Source organism: Primulina huaijiensis, chromosome 7, assembly GCF_012295235.1.
Source record: "Primulina huaijiensis isolate GDHJ02 chromosome 7, ASM1229523v2, whole genome shotgun sequence".
Lineage (NCBI taxonomy): Eukaryota > Viridiplantae > Streptophyta > Magnoliopsida > Lamiales > Gesneriaceae > Primulina > Primulina huaijiensis.
Genome location: NC_133312.1, coordinates 4,947,281 through 4,959,977, shown reverse-complemented (window position 1 = coordinate 4,959,977; position 12,697 = coordinate 4,947,281). Strand labels below are relative to the sequence as shown.

The following is a 12,697-nucleotide window of genomic DNA, read 5'->3' as shown; positions in this document are numbered from 1 at the left end:
ACAATAGTTATTGACTTAAAAGGGCCTTTTATGAATTATGTGTGGCCCATAAAGTTTTCAGGCCCATTTAATATTTTGAAAACAATTGGGTACTGGTGTTTGGCTTTAGGGGCAGCTAGGCTTGTCAAATCCCCACAATAAAAATAGGATAATTAAATTTGTAGTATATTTTTATATTTTCATATTTTATTCAACTAATTAATTTTATTAATTATTAATTTCTTATAGTAATTAAATAGTTCATTTTCCTTTTTTTTATATTTCAAAGGTTTTTTTTTATTTTTTAAATTAAAAAATCGACATTTTTTTCTAATTATTTTGAATAAAAAATTAGATGAGCCGATCCAGTTAACCCACAGCCCATTACGGATTCGATTGAGTTAGCTATTTAGAAGCTCACCAAAATGACGGGTCGACCTGCCTCACCTCGCCCAGTTGCGAGCTGGCTCGTGGCTCGCTCCCCATTTTGACATCCCTCGGTGCAGCTTCTTTTTCTATACAATGATGTTTTCAAAATACAGAAGGTCAAAGAATCTTGATCAAATTTTATTTTTGAAAAATAATCTTTTTTTAAGTGTAGTTGGATGTTTTCAAAATACAGAAGGTCAAAGAATGCTTGACCTTACGCCGTATTATTCTTGATTTGTTTGTGGTTTTACATTGTCAAGCGTAATTTTCTAGTTTTTTTTTATTTAATTTTTTTGGTGTTATTTCTGTGTAGTGATTGAGTACTTGTCGATATCAGAAGGTTTTAGATCAATAATCTGTATGGGGACGAAGATAAATTCTTGTCTTATGCTGATTGTTCTTCTAGCCCCAGTTGTTTTATATCCAGTTGTAGCGGAATCGAAGGTAGTTGGGACTTCAGATTTTTTTGTGCATATTGATGATTTCGTGTTGGAATTAGTTTAATTGTTGATGTAGTTGTATACTTGTTTTCCTATTTTTTAGGTTATTGATGTTACTACTTCTGATACAAAAGCGAAGGGTAACGGTAATGATAGTGTAAATCCGGCAGTGAAGGCTGTAAAGGATGGTAAAGATGTTCACGTAAATGGGAATGATTTGATTAAAAAACCGGAGTTAACAGAAGGGGGGAATGGTGAGCAAAAGAACACGAATGGCACCGTTTCAAAAGATGATCAGAAGCAGAACGAGGGGTCTGATTCCAAATCTGATAAGGGTACAGAAAAGGTTAAGAACCCTGTATGTGATTCATCGTCAAATCGCTGCACTGATGATGATAAGACGCTGGTTGCTTGTCTGAGAGTTCCAGGGAATGGTATGCAGTTTAATTTTCTCAGTCGTTTTTTTTTCTTCTTTTCTTGTATTATTTATCGATAAGTGTTTACTCGTAGCAGGCGGTTTTTTTTTTTTTTTTTTTTTTTTGCAGTGATCTTTAAATTGATGACTATCCATGTGCTTCAAGTTACGAGCGTGGCAATTTGTGTTTAGTGAATTAGGATTTGTGCTTAACATTTAAATTCATCATTTCTGTCAGTGAGATTAACTCTATTGAGTTATGTATACAGGTTTCTATGTTCCGTGTTCCCTGTGTGGCCCATTGGTAGTTCATGTAGACTGTAGAGTCGTAGCCTATCCAAGTTTCTAGACATTTAAGAAGTGTGTGCAGAAAAATTGATGATTTGCTCACTCTGTCTCATAGTGATTCGATGTTTTGTGACTGTGTATTGGATCAAATAGTGCGTATTAGTCAACGGAATCCTCTTAGACGAAAATCCTTCACGAATAAGTTCAAATTTAATTAATTTGGAGAAGAAATAGCATAAAAGATCACCTAGGCGAACATTTTGATAAAAATCTTTGTTTGGGATATTAATTTGCACATTCTGCTTCTTATTATAGATGTTATATTTATCTAGAGCTAGTAGATTTATTATTATGAAGGTTTTGCTTAAATGATTGAATTTGTTATGTGTTTGGGTAGTATCTTATTGAGTATTATTGATGAAACTTACTCAATTCCAAATTCTCTCGATGTCCCAGAATCTCCAGAACGTTCGCTTTTGATTCTGAACAAGGGAAAAGGCCCCCTCAGTGTGACAATATCGGCACCTGATTTGGTTCATCTAGAGAAGAACAAAATTCAACTTCAGAAAAATGAAATCACTGAGGTACGTACAATTTTTCCAGAATTTTCATCGCTTGAGGAAGAACTGCTATGTTGTTGGTCACGTCTACTTTTTCCACTAGACTGGCATCCATTAGACAGTACAGTTACATACTTGATCATAATTCGATGTCTTAAATAATTCATCTGATAAAAATGTTTGCAACCATTTCTTGTTTGTTCTTAACTTTATTTTGATATGCCTAATTTTTGTTTTGCATGTGTAGGCACACATCATTACTTTTTTTTCTTGGTTTTGGTACTCCTTTAATATTGTGAGACCCCTATCCATGGAGTATCTGAGATAAAGAGTGTCTTAGTAGGACTGTAAATGTACTGTTCATTATTACAAGCGATAAGTGCTACATAGAAGCAGAATTTGGTTAATTGGCTTAAATCTTGATTTGTTGTGATAGCAACCATTATTGTCTACTTCCAGACTCGAGAAATTGTCCTGCAAATTTATTGGTAAATTCCGAAGCTCATCTATTTCATAGTTCCTACACATACCAAAAGTGTCATAGTTCCTACACATACTAATAATTCTAGGCACTTGTTTTTAATGCCAAATGTTGAGCATGCATTGTCACGCCCCGAAATCGAGACGTGTCATCGGCGTTGTTTAACAATTTAAAACCGTATAACAACAAGCCACGTAGTACATCAAATAGCCAAAAGCCAGTCTATTACATAAATCAATAATCGTCTTTACAATGCGATTAAAACGAAATGCGGAAGCGTATAACACGATAATATAACTAAGAGACAATGATAAGACTGGTCTTGAATTGGATTGACTTCATCACCATCCCCAAAAGTATTCTTGTTCTTTATCTTCGATTTGTTTCTCGTTCTTATCTGGAGGTGGGAATGTAAGGGGTGAGTACTGGGGAAATACTCAGTAAATGGGGGCCGATCGGGCATAACGAATATCAAGGTTATAATTATACGAATACATTATTATAATCTCAATCTTAAGCATGTTGAATCGAATATGAACAAGATACAAACATAGCACTGAAAATCATCTCCTTTTTCATGGTTTACTGATCAGTCCCCTATATGTTACTCCTCTAAGGGGCGAGGCCAAAAGAACGGTTATTATAACCCACCGCATCAGGGCCTTAAACAAAACATATCAAATATCGGAATTTCCTTGCCATTTCTAATTCGAATCATTACAGTGCATTTCAAAGATTTCAAACATGCTTTCAAATATTATAACGAATATCAATCAACAAATTGTTCAAAGATTTTCATAACAAATAGGAACGAATATATCATGCCGATCGAATTTCAAGAAACATACTTAATTTATTTTTTGAGCAAATGTGGACATACTTACGAAGAACAAGTATGTCGATATATATATCAAGTAGTACACTCATGAAATGCAAGTGTACGTAAAAGTATAACAAAAACCCACTTACAAAGAAATATATATAGCAAAAGCCCACTTACTTGATGATAATCTTCAAAGATTTGAGGGAAAGACAACTAAAATTCGAACACGAAAGCTGCTGGACTGCGTCGAACCGGACAAGAATTATGCTACTGCGATGCTTCGAAAATGGACAAGAATGAGTTGCTGAAATTTTCAGAATGTTGTGAATGTTTTGTGCCTTCTTTTTGGTCATCATGCATGGTATTTATAGGCTCATGGAAGGGAGGTGAAAAAGCTCTCATTCAAGGCCATTACATCCATGTTTATGGCCTTCTTGATGGCCTTAAACACCATTAACATGTTGTTATGTCTCTTCAAATTCCTCCTTGAATTCATGGCTTGAAAATGTGGTTTAAAGGCTTGGCTTTGTGGCTCTTCAAATGTGGCTCTTCAAATTCTTAATGTGGCTCTTCAAATTCTTTGGTCTTCACATCCTTCCCACCTTATGAGGAGTTTCGTCCTCGAAACTTGGCTATACTCGATCTTCAAAGAGATTCGGATATTGTTCTCGCATCATTCCTTCCAACTCCCAAGTAGCTTCTTTTTCGGTGTGATTGGACCATTGTGCTTTGACATATGGAATAGTTCGTCGTCTCAGTACTTGTTCTTTGTTACCCACAATTCGGATTGGAATTTCTTCGTACTTCAGCTCCTCATTTAGCTTGCCCTCAACCAGAAGTGGTCCAGCCTCCAGAATATGACTTGGATCGGAAATATATTTCCTTAGCTGCGAAACGTGGAAAACATTGTGGATTCTTGACATATCAGGTGGAAGTGCTATTTTATAAGCAAGTGTTCCCACTTTCTCTAAGATTTCAAAAGGTCCGACGTATCTAGGATTCAATTTCCCAGTTTTATTGAACCGCATCACACCCTTCATGGGTGACACTTTCACATATGCTTTTTCACCCACTTCAAATTCCACGGGTCTTCTTTTCAGGTCAGCCCAGCTTTTCTGTCGATCCTGTGCAGTTTTCAGTCTCTCTTTGATCATAGCAACTTTATCCACTGTTTCTTGGATCAGTTCGGGTCCAACCATGGCTTTTTCCCCTACTTCATCCCAATATAGTGGCGATCGACACTTTCGTCCATACAGAGCTTCGTACGGTGCCATTCCAATACTGCTGTGATAACTATTATTGTATGCGAACTCGATTAAGGACAGATGTTCGCTCCAATTACCATTGAAGTCTAGAGCACACGCTCTCAGCATGTCCTCCAAAGTTTGTATTGTCCTCTCAGTTTGGCCGTCCGTTTGAGGGTGATATGCCGTACTAAGAGTAACTTTTGTCCCCATAGCTTTTTGAAAGCTCTTCCAAAAACGGGATGCAAACCTCGGATCTCTGTCTGATAGTATGCTAACTGGAACTCCGTGTAACCGTACGATATTATTCATGTACAAGGTGGCCAGTTTATCCAGATTATAGTTCATGCAGACAGGTAAGAAATGCGCAGATTTTGTGAGTCTATCTACGATTACCCATATACCATCATAGCTTTGTCTAGACCTTGGTAAACCGACTACAAAGTCCATGGAAATATGTTCCCATTTCCATTCCGGGATTTCCAAAGGTTGAAGAAGTCCACCAGGTCTCTGGTGTTCTGCCTTGACTTGTTGGCACACGTGACACTTGGAGACAAACATTGCAACGTCCTTTTTCATTCCACTCCACCAGAAGTTTTTCTTCAAATCTTTATACATTTTGGTACTGCCGGGGTGGACTGAAAATTTTGACTTGTGTGCTTCAGACATTACTTCCTGTCGAAGATTTTCAATGTCAGGTACACACAATCGTCCTTTCATCCACACAACTCCTTTGTCATCTGTCTGAATATCTGGTGATTTTCCTTCTTCAGCTTGTTGTTTCAGTTTCATCAAAGTGGGGTCTCGATCTTGACTTATTTTGATTGTTTCCCGGAGGCACGGTTGTGCTGAAAGTGACGCTAGTATTACCTTGCCCATATTCTTCCGACTCAAAGCGTCAGCTACCTTGTTTGCCTTGCCCGGATGATAGCTTATTGTCAAATCGTAATCCTTCAGGAGTTCAATCCATCGTCTCTGCCGCATATTTAGTTCTTTTTGAGTGAACAAATACTTGAGACTTTGGTGATCAGTGAAAATCTCACACTTGGCTCCATAGAGATAATGTCTCCATATTTTTAGTGCGAACACCACTGCAGCTAGTTCGAGGTCATGCGTCGGATAGTTGTGCTCATATGGTTTCAGTTGCCTTGAAGCGTAGGCGATCACCCTTCCATCTTTCATGAGCACACATCCTAAACCTCCTTTAGAAGCATCACTGTAGATGGTGAAGTTTTTTCCTTCAGATGGCAATACCAATACCGGAGTAGAGGCAAGTTTCTTCTTCAAGGTCTCGAAACTTTGCTCACATTCTTCACTCCATTGAAACTTAGAGTTCTTTTGTGTGAGTTTAGTGAGGGGTATGGCTATTGAAGAGAATCCTTCAACAAATTTTCGATAATAGCCCGCTAATCCCAAGAAGCTTCGAATTTCTGCCACATTCTTTGGTCTCGACCAATCCATGATTGCTTCTACCTTCTTAGGGTCCACAGACACTCCTGCTACTGATATTATGTGTCCCAAGAATGTGACGCTCTTTAGCCAGAATTCGCATTTCCTGTACTTGGCGTACAGTTCCTTTTCTCTAAGCGTCTGGAGGGTGAGACGAAAATGTTCTTTGTGGTCCTCCTCACTTGACGAATATACAAGAATTTCGTCGATGAATACCACAACGAACTTGTCAAGAAACGGTTTGAACACCCTATTCATGAGATCCATGAATGCTGCCGGCGCGTTTGTCAACCCGAACGGCATTACGATGAACTCATAGTGCCCATACCTTGTTCTGAAGGCTGTCTTCGGAATATCGTCTGTTTTGACCTTTAGTTGGTGGTAGCCTGACCTTAAGTCGAGCTTGGAAAAGACTGTAGCTCCTTTGAGTTGGTCAAACAAGTCATCTATCCTTGGAAGCGGGTACTCATTCTTGATTGTGATCTTATTCAGTTCCCTGTAATCAATACACAATCTCATGCTTCCGTCTTTTTTCTTCACAAATAGGACAGGAGCTCCCCATGGTGATGCGCTTGGTCGGATTTGCTTCTTATCCAACAATTCTTGAAGTTGTTTTTTGAGTTCTTTCAACTCTACTTGAGCCATTCGTTCCGGTGCTTTTGAGATAGGTGTAGCACTGGGTACTAAATTAATCTCAAATTCCACTTCGCGGACAGGGATTGTGCCAGGGAGCTCTTCAGGAAAGACATCCGGAAACTCTTGTACTACCGGAATCTTTTCTAGTGCAAGTGTGGTTCCTTCCTTTACCTCGCTTAACATAGCCAGGTAAACTTCTTCTCCACTTTTCATGGCTTTCCAAGTCTGGGAAGCAGATAGTAAGGATTCATGTTTCTTGACTTTGCCATAGTAAACGATTTCTTCTTGGTTCGGAGCCCTTAGTTTGACGTTCTTCAGGCGGCAGTCTACAATTGCGTGATTCTTTGATAGCCAATTCATTCCCAGAATGGCGTCGAACTCCACCATGTTTAGTTGAATCAATTCAGCTTGAAATATGTGCTCATTGATACCGATATTACAATCTTTGTGCACCCTATGAGTTTCAATTGTCTTACTTGTGGGAGTTGCTACTCTAAATGGTTCAACAAGTACCTCAGGTATAAGCCTTAATTTCTTAGTGAACCTCTTAGATATGAACGAATGAGTGGCACCACAATCAAACAATACATAAGCTGGCATTTCATTGATTAGAATGGTACCTGCAACGACATTGTTTGAGTCATCTGCCTCTTTATGAGTCATTGCAAACACACGAGCGTTGGGCTTATTTTCCTTCGGCTTGTTGGAGGTAGTATCACTATTTGACCATGTCCCTTTCTTCGGCTCGGGCCAATCAGCAATTCGATGTCCCAATTTCCCACAATTGCAGCATGAACCAGTTTTTCTACGGCATTCCCCAGAATGGCGGTTATTGCAGATAGGACACATCTTGGCCTCTTGATATGTTGGACTGGACGAAGCGCCCTTGAAAGTCCCACTGGACTGATTTGGTCTTTTGAACGGTTGTTTCCCTTGAAAAGATTGTCCAGAATGAGGTCGCTTATTCTTGTTCTCATCCTCCCGGCGTTTGATGTCTGTCTCTGCTCTTATTGCTGCGCCCATTAGATCAGCAAAGCTCGTAGGTTGATAAACTGCTAAAGCTGACTGAATACGGCTGCTCAAACCACGCTTGAACCGATGCATTTTCAAAGTATCATCAGCCATGATAGTGGGTGCATAGGTTCCAAGGGAGTTGAACTTTGAAGTATACTCCATCACAGACATATCCATAGTTTGAGCGAAATTTTCAAATTCACACAACTTCTGTAATCTCACTTCAACCGGATAGTACTGTTTCAGGAATAACTCTCGGAATTGATGCCATGTGTTTGGTCCATTTGCTGTCACAGCTGGTGAGACTGTCTCCCACCATTTGGCTGCTTTTTCTTCTAAAAATGGTGTCACCACATCCACCTTGAACTCGTTGGGAATCTCGAGTAGGCGGAGTTGGGTCTCAATATTTTTGATCCAGTTTTGGGCAACTTCAGGGTCCGGGTCTCCTTTGAATGTTTGAGCTCGATTCTTTCGGAGAGACTCGTAGTGGTACTTGACCCCCTGTGCTGGAGGTCCTGGTGGTGGCGGATTGCCATTGGCGTTTGTGTTTCCCAACCCTTGGATGGTGGTGGCCACAATAGTTGCTATGGCCATTAAATCAGCTTGACTTAGGCCCAATCCTGGTGGTGGTGGCGGAGGTAGGTTCTCTTCATTGTCGGTGTTATTACGGTTGTTATTTCGATTTCCGTAGCGTGGGTTGCGGTTGTTTCGTACTGGTCTCCCGCCCATGTCCTACAAGTGTACAAGTTTCTAAGATATTCGTTTGCTAACATATATCAATGAGTCAAACATGAAATGAAATCGACCACTGATAAAACCAAATAAACTCTTTATTGATTCAAATGAAATGGAAAACAATACAAATCCAAGTTTTAGGAAGCACAAAAGAAGAGAAAATTCATGAGAAATCAAATGGATTATAAATCCTTATTACAACCAGTCGTGAGACTAATTCCTCAATCATCTAAAATCTCGCCATCTCCTACTGCTTCGTCTTCCATTGGCTCTTCTATTGGTACCATTTCAGGTTCCAAGTCGATAAGGGCATCCTGAAGTTGTTGAATCTGATTTTGTAAGTGTTCGTTATGCATAGTCAGATGCTGCACCGAATCTTGTAGTTCTTGAATGACCAATGCATCTTGCTGATGACGTTGGACTGCTATAAAAGAGGTCTGTTCCAAGAGAGCCTGGAGATGAGCTTTCTGTTCCTCTAGCTCGTTCTTTTCTTCTTGTAGAGTATGTAAAGTTGCAATCAGTTTCCCGTTGTCTTTTTGTTCTCGGGCGAGAGATGCTCGAAGTTCCTTAATGATGGTATCCTTGTCAGGGACGGGTATAACACTCATGCGAGCCGTGGTTCGAATGCGAGGCATAGAAGAATTTGAAGCCATTTCCTGAAATAAAACAAATGGAAAGGCTTACAAAATGATAAGGTCGTGAATAAACATCAAACGGTAACTTTAATAGTCATCTCATTCGAGATTTGATTCAGAAAGGGTTCAAAGATGGAAAATTCGAGAATTGACGTATGGTTTGAAGACTATACGTCGAGCTCAATACAGAATAATTAATGGAATCGACTTCTTGAGTTTCGGAAGTCACAATTTTCAAATATAAGATTGGGGTGGACATGAATGACTAAGTTTTTGCCAAAATCTAACTTCGTCAAACTTTGTCCTTCGAAATCTCCAGCCGGATTATGAACCTGGCGGCTCTGATACCACTTGAATGTCACGCCCCGAAATCGAGACGTGTCATCGGCGTTGTTTAACAATTTAAAACCGTATCACACCAAGCCACGTAGTACATCAAATAGCCAAAAACCAGTCTATTACATAAATCAATAATCGTCTTTACAATGCGATTAAAACGCAATGCGGAAGCGTATAACACGATAATATAACTAAGAGACAATGATAAGACTGGTCTTGAATTGGATTGACTTCATCACCATCCCCAAAAGTATTCTTGTTCTTTATCTTCGATTTGTTTCTCGTTCTTATCTGGAGGTGGGAATGTAAGGGGTGAGTACTTGGGAAATACTCAGTAAAGGGGGGCCGATCGGGCATAACGAATATCAAGGTTATAATTATACGAATACATTATTATAATCTCAATCTTAAGTATGTTGAATCGAATATGAACAATATACAAACATAGCACTGAAAATCATCTCCTTTTTCATGGTTTACTGATCAGTCCCCTATATGTTACTCCTCTAAGGGGCGAGGCCAAAAGAACGGTTATTATATCCCACCGCATCAGGGCCTTAAACAAAGCATATCAAATATCGGAATTTCCTTGCCATTTCTAATTCGAATCATTACAGTGCATTTCAAATATTTCAAACATGCTTTCAAATATTATAACGAATATCAATCAACAAAATGTTCAAGGATTTTCATAACAATTAGGAACGAATATATCATGCCGATCGAATTTCAAGAAACATACTTAATTTATTTTTGAGCAAATGTGGACATACTTACGAAGAACAAGTATGTCGATATATATATAAAGTAGTACACTTATGAAATGCAAGTGTACGTAAAAGTATAACAAAAACCCACTTACAAAGAAATATATATAGCAAAAGCCCACTTACATGATGATAATCTTCAAAGATTTGAGGGAAAGACAACTAAAATTCGAACACGAAAGCTGCTGGACTGTGTCGAACCGGACAAGAATTATGCTACTGCGATGCTTCGAAAATGGACAAGATTGAGTTGCTGAAATTTTCAGAAGGTTGTGAATGTTTTGTGCCTTCTTTTTGGTCATCATGCATGGTATTTATAGGCTCATGGAAGGGAGGCGAAAAAGCTCTCATTCAAGACCATTACATCCATGTTTATGGACTTCTTGATGGCCTTAAACACCATTAACATTTTGTTATGTCTCTTCAAATTCCTACTTGAATTCATGGCTTGAAAAAGTGGTTTACAGGCTTGGCTTTGTGGCTCTTCAAATGTGGCTCTTTAAATTCTTAATGTGGCTCTTCAAATTCTTTGGTCTTCACATGCATGCCACTAATTTTCCTCAGAATTATTACTATGAGCTAATTAATAAGTTGTATAAAACAAAACCGAGAGTCTTAGTAATAATCAATAAATAACTGAAAACCATTTTTTGACTAGTCTGAAGATTTGTAGCGTGCCATTATAAATTCCATCTTTCTGAGAGTATGTGCACATTGTTGTTGTGTAAAGTGTTTTTTGGCTCTGTCTCTTGCAGTTGGAAGTAGATTTAGTTTCTTCATTGAATCAATTTATATTCTTTTATTTACCTGAGTTTCCTCAAAGTGATGGATCAGGAATGATGTTTTATTTCTGATTACACTTATTGTTTCCATTTTTCTTTTAGAGTTCCTGTCTTCACGAGATCTAATTTCGTCAATGATGCTTTATAGGTCATTATTTATGTTCTGCCATAACTATTGCTCTTTACTGCCCTTTAGCAGATCAAGCGAATCTGAATTGATTTATCTGATCTTGCATCACATATGTTTTCTTAGTTTATGTCCATGGTTGGTCATGAAAAATGCCTCCATGTGGATTTCAATTATCAACGCTTTATCATGCAGCTCAGTATACCTGTCAAAGGTGTAGGACATGGCCAATTCATCGTGCTCACGGCAGGGCATGGTGATTGCCGTCTTGATATTAGTTATCAATCCATACATGGTAACAAAAAGCTTGATGGTGACTCTGAGTCCACTTTCTCCAACCTCGCTCGGAAAACTAACTTCATTGCAATCCTGTTTTTGGGTGCATTAGCAGTGACAGCATCTGTTTTGATATGTGTCTTCTTGAGGCAGCGTTCTACAAAAAAACCTCTCAAGTACCAAATGCTAGACATGGAGCTACCTGTTTCCCATGGCAGCGAACAGGTGCCAGCTCCAAATGAGGGTTGGGACGACAGTTGGGGAGACAATTGGGATGATGAAGAAGCACCAACTACGCCTTCATTTCCTCTAACTCCAAGTCACTCAACCAAAGGCATCGCCTCAAGAAAGTATAATAAGGTTGGTTGGAAGGATTAGCATCAAGAGGTCACAAGACCAGAAAATTATATCTGCCCTGTTTAGAATCGCCTTGTTTTTTATTACCTCGTTATTTAATGTATGTTATTCAGATTAGTTTTTGGAGTAGAAATGGACATAAACAACACAGGTCCCCCGGCTCTATTTCAAATGACTCGGGATGTTCATAGATTTTGGGTTGTCATACACTAGCTAGAGTGTGAATTTGAAAGAATCTTGAGATCATGGGATACTTTTTCGACGGGCAAAATAGAAGGGAAGATAAAGTGGCGTAAGTTTTCTTGATTTTCCAGTGGCAGCATCCATTGTATACGCGTCGGGTTAATTTAACATTTCCTTGATTGGCCACCAAGGCCCATCCATTTCTTAGAACCCATCTATTATTCAGTTCATGACTTCAAAGTTGAACTAAAGTTTTGAGTGAACTAGGTGATGGGGTGTCACATTATTTTTTCCAAGAAAGATTGCAGAACGATCAGACATCATCGTAATAAGCAAGTCACACGGCCAACCGCAAACGAGGCTGCCAAATTCCTCCAATACCATTCGATCCTATGACAAAATGGATGCTTGCGTTATTAGTTTTCAGTCGAAATAGAATCATGTCCTAAAATTGTATAAATAAGTAAAGCACGGATTTAAGATTTCACATAATGTTTTATTATTAAGAATAAAAATATAATTGAAATTTATTTGGGTCGATAATAAACCTCATAAAAGAACAGAATCATGTGAACTTGCAGAAGTTAAATTTGCCTTGTACAAAAATGTAACAACCCAATTGAATTATTATCCTCCAGCTCTTCTATTCCATGTCATTGTCCCTTCTCTCGGTTCCATTTACAAATTCTATTTACTTCACGAACAAAACCCAGAAATTAAATAATCAAACAATAATGT

At 38.6% G+C, this 12,697-nt stretch overlaps 1 protein-coding gene across 1 annotated transcript; it reads left to right on the top strand.

Annotated features, from left to right (window-relative positions):
• The first annotated feature begins 507 nt into the window (after nucleotides 1–507).
• LOC140980879 (uncharacterized) lies at nucleotides 508–12,082 on the top strand. The gene is made up of 5 exons (XM_073446967.1): nucleotides 508–524; nucleotides 722–852; nucleotides 952–1,282; nucleotides 2,008–2,135; nucleotides 11,339–12,082. The coding sequence occupies exons 2-5, from the start codon at nucleotides 769–771 to the stop codon at nucleotides 11,795–11,797; spliced, it is 1,002 nt and encodes a 333-aa protein (XP_073303068.1). The 5' UTR covers nucleotides 508–524; nucleotides 722–768; the 3' UTR covers nucleotides 11,798–12,082.
• Nucleotides 12,083–12,697: the final 615 nt, after the last annotated feature.

Bases quoted from the DNA above. Each gene is read 5' to 3' on its own strand.
- LOC140980879 (XM_073446967.1), top strand. From the start codon at position 769: ATGGGGACGAAGATAAATTCTTGTCTTATGCTGATTGTTCTTCTAGCC. The intron at 853-951 runs GTAGTTGGGACT...CCTATTTTTTAG, and splicing joins CAGTTGTAGCGGAATCGAAG to GTTATTGATGTTACTACTTC. The intron at 1,283-2,007 runs GTATGCAGTTTA...TCGATGTCCCAG, and splicing joins TCTGAGAGTTCCAGGGAATG to AATCTCCAGAACGTTCGCTT.